General features: G+C 41.4%; 1 protein-coding gene across 1 annotated transcript; it reads right to left on the reverse strand.

The window, feature by feature from the left end:
* Positions 1-7,724: 7,724 nt before the first annotated feature.
* Positions 7,725-13,917, reverse strand: LOC127059421 (uncharacterized). Its single transcript, XM_050972723.1, has 6 exons — positions 13,780-13,917; positions 12,666-12,737; positions 12,018-12,071; positions 11,147-11,241; positions 8,365-8,511; positions 7,725-8,112 (listed from the first exon to the last, which is right to left on the reverse strand). The coding sequence occupies exons 1-6, from the start codon at positions 13,846-13,848 to the stop codon at positions 7,725-7,727; spliced, it is 825 nt and encodes a 274-aa protein (XP_050828680.1). The 5' UTR covers positions 13,849-13,917.
* Between the last annotated feature and the right edge of the window lie 7 nt (positions 13,918-13,924).

The following is a 13,924-nucleotide window of genomic DNA, read 5'->3' on the forward strand; positions in this document are numbered from 1 at the left end:
TCTTACAGATTGCCCGGGGCTGTGTGTCACAGGTGCCACCTCAGCATGCAAAGCCTTACCGGCAGGAGCTGGCCACAAAAAACTCGGAGTAAGCCACAGCCAGGCTGCTCCCGCCGCTGCTGTGCCTGTGCAGCCAGCTTGCTGCCATCCCGCAACAAAATAATTTCCATTTATTAACGAGGCCTGTATCTTAGTCAAGCTACCATTGTTAGTCTGAGCTTTCTGAATGACAGGGTTGAAAGCTCCTGATTTCTCACCCAGAACAGTGATGAGTTTTGCTGTTTCAATGTCTTGTTCATTTGGCAGTTGCTACATGACTTGTCAATTTTGCTTTTAGGACATCTGGGGAAAGTGTGACGTCGCTTTTGCAATCAATGTTGTGGTTAACCTCTCATACAACAATGAGTTTGATAAATACTCGTTCACCTGCACAGGATTTTCACTTGTGAGCTTTAACATTGTTGAAAACAGATAAAATCCAAACAACAACCTCTAGGTTTTCAATCTGAAATACTGAGCCTTAGGTATTGTAAATGTGTCAGGCACCGCGAGACTCAGAACATTTTCAAATGCCTGAAAAAATACTCCATGTACCTTACTCACTGTGTGCAGGTAAAGAATACGCACTTTAATTTAAAAAAAATTAGATGGATAAGAACAACAAGCCAAGAAGACTACTTCTTCAAGAGTCTCTTGTGCCATAAAAATTAAAAAAAAAAAAAAAAAGGAACTGAACTGATTTTTTGCTCTGTGCAGTGGAAATAACAGCTCTAGACACAGCCTGTTGAATGGAAACACAACAGACACCACAAGCTGCTTCTGGCAAGTACGTGCAGGAACCAGAGGAAGGAGAAGGCCTAGCCCAAGAAAGGGCTGACAGAGAGCAGCCAGTGGCCTGAATGATTAATTAGGACAAGGGCCAGAGTTTAATGAAGGTTAATGTCATATATAAAGCTGAATATAAAGAAAAGGCAACTGCTTCATGGAAAGGTTTCTCAACAGACAGATGTAAAAAAGACAAATTATTAAAGTCACAGATGTCCCAGCTCCACTTCTGATCAGTCTCCAACGAGACCCTGGGCTGCAAGTCAAGTCAGCAGTGCTGAAAGTCAGCCTGCTCAGTTCTCTGTTCCCAAAGGCTGAGACAGGTACCTGCCCCCCAAACCTTCCACTGCACCAGCCCCAGGGATTCTAAGATAAGCACTATGGCCTCCTCCAGTACCAAAAGAGTAGGAAGTAAGGAATGGAGGGCATTTGGAATAAAGTCTCTGGTTACAGCTCCACTAGCTTGACTCTTGCTTGTCAGAGCAGCTTGTCCCTTCAGGGCCTTGATGCCATTGTCCCAGTGATGTGAGTAACACCCTCAGCTTTGTGGTGGCTCAATAAAATGTCCCCTCGTGGTGACAAATGCCATTTCCTCACTGGGCACACGAATCCTGCTTCCCCCACTGCTCCTGTACTCCTGGCTTACTGCTTCTCCCAGAAAAGGAGCCAAAGAGAGCTGACTGTGCCTTTTCCTGAGTTCCCATTAAAAGGAAACCTGCATAAATAACCATCTGGGTAACTGAAATTCAACTGAGACCAACGTTCCCACTGAATTTGAAAAGCTGTTCTGTCCATATACATAATCATTGCTTAAAAATAATAATAATAAAAAAAACCAGATAAAAAGCCAAATCTATAGGTCTAAAGAAGTTTGTTACTTTTTAAAAAGAAAACAGCTATTTCAGTTTTTTTTACCACCTCCTCTTACCCTGTAAAAGCAAAATCCTGAGAGTTAACTAATCCAGATTTAATACCACATCAAAGTTTTAGAGATAGTAGAGACTCATAGTTCAGTAAGAGAGAAACCAAATCTGTTCCCAAAGGCATGGATGCTGTAGAGAAGTGAATTCTGTAGCTGGCTGATTCCAGGAGATTCAGACATGGTAATAGACACTTGCCTAAAGTAAAACTGGCTACCACACTTAATTAGTATTCATTATGCTCCACACCCCCTAAAAACAGCCTGCAGAGAGACTGGTGCAACTGTGAGATTGGTAGGGAGCCCTGATTCACATCTGGATACTTTCACTGCCCCAAGTCTTTCAAACTTACCAGACCCACCAAGTGGCTCCCAGGAAAAAGCTGCTGCTGCAAGTAAAGCTTTAATTCCACCTTTCCTTAACTTCTTTAATTCCAGATTTCTTTTCCCCAGTGCCAGACACTTCTGAGATTCAGCTGGAAAGGGCACTGGGCCATCTTGTCTAGATTGTGCTTTTGCCAGGAAGGGTTGAGCCGGATGATCCTGATGTTCCTTTCCAAGACAGCATTCCATTCCATGACAGATGCTGTTCTGGGAATTGCTGGTGCTACCCTTTTTCACCATTTTCACCTGTTTATTTTGGAACTGCCAGAGCTTTGGGACAATGTGGGGGGGGATTTTTTGTCCTGTCTCCACAGCACAGCAGGGTGGTGTAAGGCTACAGCTCCTCAGCTGCACAGAAACCCACTCCTCACATGTGATGCACTGATTTATTTTTGGGGCTCCTGAGCTCTCTTGTGCTACTGCTCCTAATTCTCTTTGCCCAACAGTGGGCAATGTCTGTGCTCTTGGGGTGCAAAAACCCCATTAGGAAACAGATCTGAAAAAATTACATTAATTCAAAAATCCATGTTGTTTAGCTGCTGGATTTTTTTTTGAAATTAGAATTTATCATCCTTTACGTATCATAATTACACATGGTATTGGTCCTGCCTCCTGAATATGCATCTTTAAGTTTCAATGTCAACATAAATACTGGTACAGCTATGCAATTACAGCACTTTTGCTTCTGCAAATATTCCCATGACCTACATCACAAAAAACTCTGGCAGGTGACCCAGTTACTACAGACTTGGTCAGTTCAGGACTTCACACTTGCAACACGGTTAAAACCTTCTTTGTGAAACAGCACTGCTGTAACTGGTCAAGTGGAAACCATGTGACCTGACATGTTTTTAATTGCACTGCAGACAGAACTTTTAATTTACATAGCCTAGGACTAGCATAAACTTCTGTTCTGATGCCAGAGGACACCAGAAATGTAGGAAGTAAAAAAAAAAAAAAAGCAAGGCGGCCACTTGGATAATTTACTCAGACAATTACTGTCTCATCATTACCATCCCTGCTTAGAAGAATGTTTACCAATGCCCCTAGAAGAAGAATGGAAAAATAAAATTAAATATATAGCTGAATGGAACCACAGAATAAATTACATTTAGCAAAACAATTACAGTTTCTCCCAGACTATATGCATTATGAACAGCCTGTATTTGTGTGGTCAACAACCCTGCCTCATAAACACCCCTGTAATTAATTTGAAATAACAAAAACCAGGGATAAATAAACATGGTGTTCTTTTTGCTCCCTTTACCAGTGTTTGGCTCCTTACCTACATACAGGCAGTCCATTCACTGCAGCTGATGAAGCAGAACTCTGCAGCCAGAAAAGAAGAGAGGGACTCAAGCGTGCTGGGGACAAAGGTGGCAGCAAGAACCTCCTAAAATGACAAAACCCCAACTGATTGTGCTTCATAAAAACAATACATAGCAAAGTAGCTGCTGCTGAATTATAGTTACTAAAGGGGTTGTTTCCCTCTCCTTAACAGCCATTTTATGCTCTAGCAGCCCTGTCCACTTCTCTTTTGCAATATCCTCCCCTTCACAAGCCTCTAACCCACCATGCTTTCAACTTTTGCACAAGTTACTGGCTGTCTTCCAACCCAGAGCTGCCCAACACCACATGCACAGCACTGCTCTAGGAACAGATGTTTGGTATCTTCATAAACTCCTGGCCTGGGCTCAGGAAGATGGAGGGGAACCACAGCTCTCTGTGGCTCCCTTCACAAGAGAAGCTCCATCTTGGCTCAGAACATGCTCAAGCAGAGACTGCCCAACAGCATTATTTGGAAATTTCAGAAAATTCACACTCCTAAACCTGGAAGACGGAAGGGGTATGTCAACTTCTCTCAACTGAGTGCTTTTCCAGCTTTATTTGGGGGCCTTTAAGAAACTCATGAAGCAATAGCACAGTCTTGGTGCTCATTGTGCATGTTCACTGCCCTGGACAAGTTTGATTCCAGGAATAAGTTTATTAAATTTGGGGTCAGGCAATAACACATTCACAGCAAAACAGAAGAGTTAAGAGTCAAGAACCAAATCACACACCTCACTTTCAGACAATGCTTCCACTTGAGTTGACTGGAATTTTGAGTGATAAAAGTCCGTCTGTGGCCCTAAAAACAGAACATTCATGTAAGAATTGAAGTAGTATAAGAGAGATGGATTCCAGAAACTTGCTGTAAACTCTGCCAGTCTTTCAGAAACATATAGCAATATACCAGTTCATACATGTAACATTAATAATGTTTTTAAACACATATGTACACTTAGCATCCATTCCTTTTCTGGAGATACTCCTTAGAAAATAAGTCTCCCTATTTTTTTTTTTTTTACAGTTTTACTATCAAGAAGTATTGGGATCACCACTCTCACTCACCCCCACAATATTAGGACATAAGAACTTACCTATGAGTACTTAATAAGGTGTTAATTTGCATCTGGCAGTCCTGTGGCACTGTGGGTTGTGCTAAAATTCTTAGTGAGACTTTTTTACGGAGAAACAAAAACAAGCAGGAAACAAATTTGTGATTTTTTAAATTGTTGTTGTTAGAAAGATAGTCTGAAAGGAAAAGTTGTTTTATTTGCAAGCTTATAAAAAAGCAACAAGAAAGAAAAGTGGGCTATCATGTAAATAGTGGGCTAAAATTCAATAATTGGTGTCAGTAGTCTCTAGAAATACAGAACCCCCAAAACAGTCCTTAGCCAGATACAGTAACTTGTGTACTGGGAATCCCCACTGTCGGCACAGACAACCTGACTAAAGAAAAAGGGTCTCACATTCAGGGAACTTGGCTTCAGTTTCTGGTCTTAGCCACAAAATTTCTGTCTGGCCCTTGGTAAATAGTTAATCTCTACACCTTAGGTTCATCTGTTAAAGCAGAAGGAAAGCCTTGGAAAAAAATGCATGATACTTAATTCCAAAGCAATACAAATAAGGAACTTCTGGTGGGCACTCTGTCCAATTATTTTGGATAAGAAGTCATTTTAAACATTGGTATTAGTGGTATCCATTACTTAACAAATAGATTATCCCATGTTTGTCAACAAAACATCTTAAGTAGCTGAAAACCAAAACAATCTAAGCTAAAGAAACAGTGAGTGAGAACAGACTGAAGTTGTCATACAAGCAGGAGCTGATGAAATAATGTGGTGTTGCTTAGAAGTCACTGAGACTGTGGTTAGTTTCTATTCTCTAGCCTTAAACTTTTCTGAGTAATGGCTTTGCTTTTGTTTGACGTTTTTAGACCTTTGCACGAGGACAAACAAAAGTGCAGCAGGGTTTCCCCACTGACATCACTGAAATCAGGGGTGACCTTTAAGGCTGAACACAAGATTTGAGTTTGAACATACAAACCTCTGCTGGAGCTCCACAGCTGGGCTGCTGGACAATCCACCTCAGCTTACTTGTTACTGAAAGGTGAACTCAAACCAACTTTAAATAGCCAGAGTCTGGAGAAAATTGAGATATTACCTTTACTGTGTTTTCCCTATTTGAAGTCACAACATGTATGAATGGGAGAGAAAATTAACATGCTGCTGGATGACTCATTTCTGGAAGAGGAATAGTATTTAGTAAACTGATTGATAATTTTAGAGGCATGTACCAAACATTTACCCTGAATTACAGCAGAGTGAACACCTCTGTACTTGCACAATTTACCATTTGGTGTAAGGCAGGATTTATTAAGTGGGTGAACAGAGGAACAGAAACAGGGGATTCCCTGGCCTTCTCATTGCTAGTACTTCACTGCCTGCAACACTGTCATTTTCCTCAAAATACGATTCCCAGGGGCATATTTTTGTCTCATTTGGTTGTAACTAAATTACTGCAAGCAATCACTCTACAGAAGATACTGTTTCCATGATTTTCCAGTTGTTTGTGATTTGGAAAATCTGGCAAATGCTTTGAACAAAAGCTATACCAGGTTCCTTTACAGACCCTCCCAACATGTTATCCTGCATAGCAAATAACATACAGAATTAAAGACCTGGAAAAACATTCAAAATGAGAGGAGAAAATTAACATATGCTGTACCATCTAGATAAAACCAAAAGTGAATGCAATGACCAGTTCCAAGTCATGCAAGAAACAGAGACTTTACTTTCAGAAATACAATTCAAAGCCAGCACCAGCTTTCTGTTTCCTGGCAGCCTAATGCCTGTTTCATTTGAGAGAGCAGAAAAAGCAGAAGTGCAAAATAGCTGGTATTTCTTTAGCTTAGTTATTAGAAATCTCTGTTGGATTGCTCATTATGATAGGTTTCTGCCTTTCTGCTTAAGGCTGTACATAATAAAATGAAAATTCAGTATCAAATAAATAAAAAGAGGAAAAACAATCTAACAAAAATCATAACAAACATCGTTCCAGAGCAGTGCTGAAGGCATTTAGCCAAGAATTACACATCAAGTGATTCACAAAACCTCAGCTTTTCTTCCTTGCGTGCATGCACTCAGAGTAGGTGGTATAACCTTCTGTTCTGGCCAAGTGACCACACTGGAAAAACAGAGCAGAATTAAAACTGCAGGGATAAAAGAACTTCTAGCATGTTCTAGATTTAGTATCTACTTGCTACAGCCTTTTATTTTTATCAGATTATCATCAACACACATTGTTGGTTATGGCTAGTCAATACTTCCTATTTTAAGGCCACATTTTTAGTCACTCCCAGTTTGCCAACACCTTTTTTTCACATGATCACATATGCTGCCCCTTGACATGATTTTTTTAGGAAAAACAGAACAAATATGACTCAGTCATTTTTCTACGAATGACCATGGGGAACACATGCTTTAACTATATTCAAAGAATTCTTAAACTTTTAAGAAACTCCTTTGCATTTCAGAAACAGGGACATGAAATTTAGCAAGGAGGCCGTGCTGGTGTCACTATTGGGATTTTTTGCTCTTCCTTGGAAAAGACTGACCTTGCATATGTTTACCAGACTTGCTTTTAGTAGCCAAAATTTTCAGCACAGACATGCAGAGAGTGAGGTGGATGGTGCCCACAGCAAGCAGCTGATTGCCAGGCTGAAACTGAAACAGGGCAGGTTCTCTCCTCTAGTTTCAGGACTCATTGGAGTTTTACTTATCACTACCAAATAATGCATTACCCAGTTCAAAGTCAGAAAAAGGGACTCAGGTGCAAGAGGGAAATGGGAACCATCAGAGAGAAAACAGGCAAGAGTCTGAAATCAAAAGGAATGAAAAAAAGATGAGGTGAGAATGAAAAAGAAGGTTGGGAAAAGACAGCAGGAGGATTCAGACAGTGTCTTCCCAGGAAAGAGGAACTACCCAAGGATGAGCAGTCCATATCCATTTCTTGAAGGTCAGACAGCTGAGAGTTTAACAGGCTGTATTTTCCAGGATAAGAGAAAATCAGTCTCCAGGCTACTGCTTTGTCAAGATCCTCCCAGAATCACCCAAGGTCCAAGAGCCTGGAGCCCTGAGCCCTTGGGCCAGGTACCCCAGGGTAGATGATAGATGGAGAAACCCTGATCCATGGGACAGTCCACACCGACCAACGCGATGTAGGCACCAAGGAGTGCCCACACCAGCCCCGGGCACTCCTCAGCCCGCAGGGCTCAGGACAAGGCAGGCAGGCAGAGCAGGGGGCTGCGGTGTCCCCGCGGGCGGGTGGCAGCAGCCCAGGGCGGCAGTGACGCTCCGCGGTGGCCACACGCGGCACTGTCACAGCACACGCAGCCCTGGAGCCCGCCCGCCTCCGGGGCAGGAAAGCGGCCGGGCGTGGGCCGGGCACGGCTCCGCTGCGAGCCCGGGAAAGGACACAGCGGGTGGCAGCCCCCGCAGGCAGCCCGCGGAACGTGCGGGGAGTGAGCGAGCGAGAAGGCAGCAGCCGGCTGGGCTGGGCTGGGGATGAGCCCTTCGCCTGCAGGCTCCGAGCACGGCTCTTCACTTACTGGAATAATGCACAGGATCACACTCTTTATAAGAAGTGCGATGAGGTAATTGCTAAAATACAGCCAGGAGTTTTTGCTGGTCTTTTTAGGCTCGACAGTTTATGTCACTCAGTGTTACATAAGACAGGGTTAGTAAGCCCCCTCTCTCCCACAACCAAGTTGAATAAATTTCAAGATACCTTTTTTCCTTTGCTTTTTCCTCCTTAAGGCAAAAAGTAAGTACTTTCTCTCACCTCCTACAGGAAAATCAATTGCTACAGCCAAAATGTAGGTGACTTCACATTAACTGCTTCTTTGCTTGTACCTAACGAGTAAAACCACAGATGTTAACTCCTGCAAGGGAACTTCTTGCTCAAAGTTACTGACCAGACACAATTTCAATGCAGAGCTGCTCCTCTTGGAAGAGACTGAGATGAGGGACCCATGCTCAAGGCAGACACCCAGCAACCAGCTAAGAAAGCAGAGAGAAAAGAACAACGTTTGGAGGAAGTCTGATACCAAAGAGCTTCCCTCACACAGGAGTAACTTCCCTTCCAAGCACTTTAACAGAGGAGAACACCGAAGTTGAGTAAGTTTGAACTTTATTTACAAACAGCTGAATTCTAATCTGCAGAGTCCTGGGGCAGCATCGAACTTCTGCAGCATCCAGGGAAACTCCAGAACACTGACGTCACTTAACATCACACTTGACATCCTTATATGTCAAGACACATTAAGATAAGATGTGTAATTCACCAATGGATCAAGTCTGAGAAACTAGTAACCTAAATTCTTCCTGAATGCTCTTCTCAAAACCCTGAACATTCTTCTTAAAACCCTAAGAGTGAGGAAGAAAATAAAAAAATAATTTATAAAGAGCAATTAGAAGATAACCACAAAGCAAGAGCCAAATAAAATTATCTGTGTGAAGGTATATACATAGCTAGGTTACTTTAGTTTGAGAATAGTTGCATAAGTGCATGTGCTGACATAGAGCCTATGGGAAAATCATCCCTTAAACAGTCTTGGAACACTCATGTGGAAAAATTTAAAAGCATGGGAATATTACAGGACTGTAGTCTACTGCAAAACACCTCCCATATTCCTTTTGCTGTTTATCTTATCACCTACTTCAGCTTTAGTTCCTTCAGATTCATGATGGATTTGTATTTACACAGGTGCTGAAGTTGTATGCCTACTGTAACTGCTACACAGAAGTGACAATGTTTGAGTGCCACTGGTTTAGAACAGGTCACAAAAAGAGGCAACCATTTTATAAACCCAAGGTGTAGTTCTGCTAAAAGCTACTTCAGTAAGAGGGGTACTGTTTCTTAATTTTAACCTAAATCAAAGCCTTACAGTCTAAGTTTGGGGGGTTTTGGAGGGTAGAAGGAAGAAAAAGGCCTCAAACCCACTAGGATCGATTTCTAAGGGATAAATTGCACTTGAAACAAGCTGGAAACCAGAGAATAAGGGGAAAAAGGGTTTGGGATACTGGCAGCAGAGGGAATGCTAAGGAGTTAAGACATGACAAGAGAGATACCACCTCTTATTTCCTTACAGTACTTCAGTCTCATCACTGAGGTGGACACTTAAGATGTTTTAGAGCTCAGATTTGCTCTTTAAGACAAGCAACTCATTTGAAAACAATTCAGGAGTATCTTTGTCCACATATCAAACTGGGACTTGGGGTGAGTCGTGCAGTTTGCAAACTGCACAATGCAGAGGGCATTAAGTCAAATCCCAGATGTAGCAGAAGCAGGAAAGCACAGCAGTGTTCCTGGTCTCCTCAGATTTACTCTAGCTTGGCAGTTTAGTGGTAGATTTGGCAGTGTTAGGTTTACAGCTGGACTCTAACCTAAAGGTTATTTCCAACCTAAATGATTCTATGACATTAAAATTTTGTAGAATGCTTTTTTCTGGCACTGCCTTCCTCCCATCCCGTTACAGTTGGTTTAGTTGTTTAGATTTTTTTAAGCAGACCCCATCTGCATTAAAAAAAAAAAAAAAAAAGAAAAAAAGAGACTAAAGATTTTAAATTTCACTTTGAAGATAGTTTTTTACAGTACATACAAAAATACTCTGGAAAAACAACTTACGAGTTCACTTATGAAACCACCCAATGATAAAGAAATTACAATAGAGAAATAGCATAATACTTGTTTCATATAATCAGAATTTCTCCCCACCCCCCAAAACCCCTAATGCACGTAGCTGGGTAAGCAGTGTTATCAGTTTACAGAACCAGACTCAAGACTACGACAGGTTTCCATGTAAGCAGTTAGAACAGCTTTCAGGGTCTATCTGAAACCCCTTTCTGCATGCAGCTTGCAGGTGGGCAGCAGTGTCAGGACAGCCTCAGCTGTTGCTGTTTCAGTGCATCGTAGCTGTGCGTTCAGAGTTGGGCTTTACTACCCAGTGACACAAAAAAAACCTCTCAAGTCTCATGCTGGAGCAGTCTTGAGACAAAGAAAAGTATCAGATAACACAGCATGGGACATGTCTGTCTAATCTCCATACCTTGGTAGCATCCTCTGCTGCATCTCCTTCAATACTGAACTCATTTAGGGGCCTCCACGGGAGGCAGTACCTGTGCAGTGCATGGCTGTGCAAGGCAGGGGAAGCTGCGAGCCAAGGAAGCTGAGCACCATTGTGAGAGAAGCACAGGAGTGCATTGGTGTGCCAAAGGGGAAAATAATTGGAGAGAAGAACAATGCATGCACATGGATTAGGCAAGCACAAAGGAATACAAGCACGCTCGTACACACTCGAAAACAGAATGTGGTTGCAGCAACTAATGAACCCTGGTGGTGTATATGCATTCTGAATCCAAGGCACAGGACAGGTTGGTTTTTGTAGCTGTTTCAGCTGGTGACAATTTAGACTTTTTAAAAACTCCTAAAGGTAACTGTTACAAGCACATGCAAAGAGTAGTTCAAAAGGAAGCAAGCATCTAACAGCAGTATAAAAATCAGACCATGATTTTAGCTGGTCAGTTACAGCAGGGCCACAGTAACCTTCTACCTCTGTTAGTAACTACAACACACATTCAGAATAAGGACTGGTAACAAGTGATTATCCTCTTCACCTGAAGATCAACCACTTACCCATTAAGGGTAAGTTTGATGGATCTTTTAATAATACGAATGCTATTTGTTGGAACAGGAGATGAAGAATCTGGCAGTTCTTTACTGGAAAGCCTCTGTAACACACAAACAAATGCCACAGGAAAAAAAAAAGGAAAAAAGGAATTTTTAATTAATTAATTATTGAATTAATTTTAAATTCATTAATTCAGAAGTAGCAGCAGATAAACCCTTTCCTAGCAGAATGTAACATTCTTTGTGTAAGATTGTTTATGTACCAAACCTGTATGGCCCAAACCCATTTTCAGAGAAGCCTTTTTTTTTAACCACACCACTTATTTAATTACCACCATATCCAGAGGAAGAACATATTCCCCTCTGCACAATTCTTTTCTTGCATGAACTGAGACCAATATATCCCTGATGGGGGGTGGAAATTAGCTGTCAGTTGCTCAACAGCACAGTAAAGGAAGATTTTTCTCAGATCCATGGATCTGGAAAAGAGAGACTACTGTCTGGATCACTTCCAGTCTTACAGCCCTCAATTTCACAACATTCTACATGACACAGAGCAGTTAGTCACCTACAGACTTCAAAGCTTCCAAGTCTCATCACAGAAATCAGTATACAAGTACTGATAACAGTACAAGAAAACCAAACTAGGACACAAACTCAAGTGTCTGAGGGCATGGAAATGTGGGTTGCCAAGTTCAAAACTTGGAAGATTCAGCTTTTGTGAAGGTCATTGCTCAGTTATTTAATTTGTTGGATGCACAACAGGCAAAACCCTGCTGATCCTCAAGCCACTGAGTTTAATGGTACATAAATCTTTGTACATATAATGAAAACACTGGCTCTGCTTTACCTATGAATACAAATGCACAATAAATACCTGTGATCTTGATGTGATCACTGGAATCTGCATGGATTTTCCATCAAGGACACCCTAAAAAAGCCAGAAGGGATTTGTTAGGCAGTATTGCCAGGTTCCTGACTGAGAGGCAGCAAGTTCTGGCAGCAAGGATACCTTAAAATCATACATGCATTAACAACCTCCACCCCATGGGGTGTGGGTTTAGGTATCCTGAAGCCCTAAAACCACACAGACTAGCGGTTCAGGCATTTCAACCCTCACCAACAAGATCTCATCTTTATTTGAGGGTGTGCCCTCAAGAGTTTATGCCTCAGTAACAAGCACCATGAATAGCAAAGCTCTTTATCTTCCCTCTGAGAGGCCAAAGGATTTAGTCTTTACAGCAGTTTTAATTCATATCAGTGAATCAAATAGTTTTTAAAAGAAAACTCAGTATTATTTCAAACACAGAAATGAATTAGACACTACCAAATCAACTAATAGCAACATTTAAAAGACAAGACATACAAGTGTAATATTTGGGGAATGAGGACTGAAATAAGCTAAACTAAGAAGTGTATTTTTGCTTCCATCAGTAAACATGCAGAGAATTTATGTGAGGCAGTCTCATCACTAAACTATCGAGCTTTTCAGTTAGTCCACTGAGTAAAACCACTTAAAAATTACATTTTTTGTAGCTCTCTTCCTCCCATCTTGAGGGTATCCACTTTCTGTGAAATCCGAGTCCCACACGTTTAGCTGGAGGAACAAAATACACAGACTCAAAATAATTGCTGTGCAAAAATCTTCTTATTTGGGTACAGCTTCCAGTCAACACATTAAATGTATTAGGGGCCATTCTTAAAAGAATATTTATACAAGTCCACCATTACCCCACAGGAATTTCAAGCCACTGAAAAAGCCCTACTACCCAAGCCTTGAAGTCTGTTCTTGCAATATTCAGTACTAGATTACAGTTCTACAAGGTGATTCTTTAAGTGTCAAAGCTGAGGGTTCTTTCTCTGGTTGTTCTTTGCTTGTGCCTCAAATCAGAGGTCGAGCTCCAAGAACAGCTACTTAAGGATATTTACACATAGGAATAAAACAAATGAAATACTAATCTAGAAGTTCCACAAACCAAGATTTAACAAGAAACTCCACACTATCATTTCAGAAGTAATGACCTATCAAGTAGGCTGCTGATTTCTAAAGCAGCAGAACTACCAACAGGCACTCAAAAAAGCATCTGCCAGAAACAGATTAGCTCATACTTTTACAGTCATAAGATTCAGATCTTCTTCGTTTGGAGATAGTTTTTTTCTGAATTAAGAACTGCTTCCAGATGAGACAGTTCATTCAGCAATTGGTCACTGCAGTGACAGCTAAGTACAACAGTATTTAGACACCTTGGAACCTGATGAGAAGCAGTCATTATGTGCCAGGTCTTGAACATACGTTAATAGTTATACATCATACACATTATGATTACATTCTAGTATGAGTAGAATGTAAGTTTAGATTCCCAAATCCTTTGGGGATGTAGAAATGCATTCGTTTTCAGTTATTTAACTTGTTCTACATCAGTAATCAATCCTGCTTTCAACCGTCCTTGGGCTAGCCCCCCCCTTCTTGCCTTTTCTCCATCTATGGCTTTTTGGGGGCATTCTCCTGCTGTAGGTGGACGAGATACTCTAGAGCTTGGTGAATAATGCTGCTTAGATGAAGCACTCTTAGGATCCGTGATTAGAGTCCCACTTAATTTATGCTGCTCTTGCACAAAACATGTTCTGAGTTGACAAACCGTGTTATATCCTGGAATGGTGCAACCAACGGGAGGTCCAGATGTTCTTAGTGCAACTGTAGCCTCCATTTCTGTAGGAGACACCTGGCTTTTAGAGTTTGGCCATGAAATTAAAAACTACATTCCACCTACCACTTCAAATACA

Source organism: Serinus canaria, chromosome 3 (assembly GCF_022539315.1).
Source record: "Serinus canaria isolate serCan28SL12 chromosome 3, serCan2020, whole genome shotgun sequence".
In the NCBI taxonomy this organism is placed as follows: Eukaryota; Metazoa; Chordata; class Aves; order Passeriformes; family Fringillidae; genus Serinus; species Serinus canaria.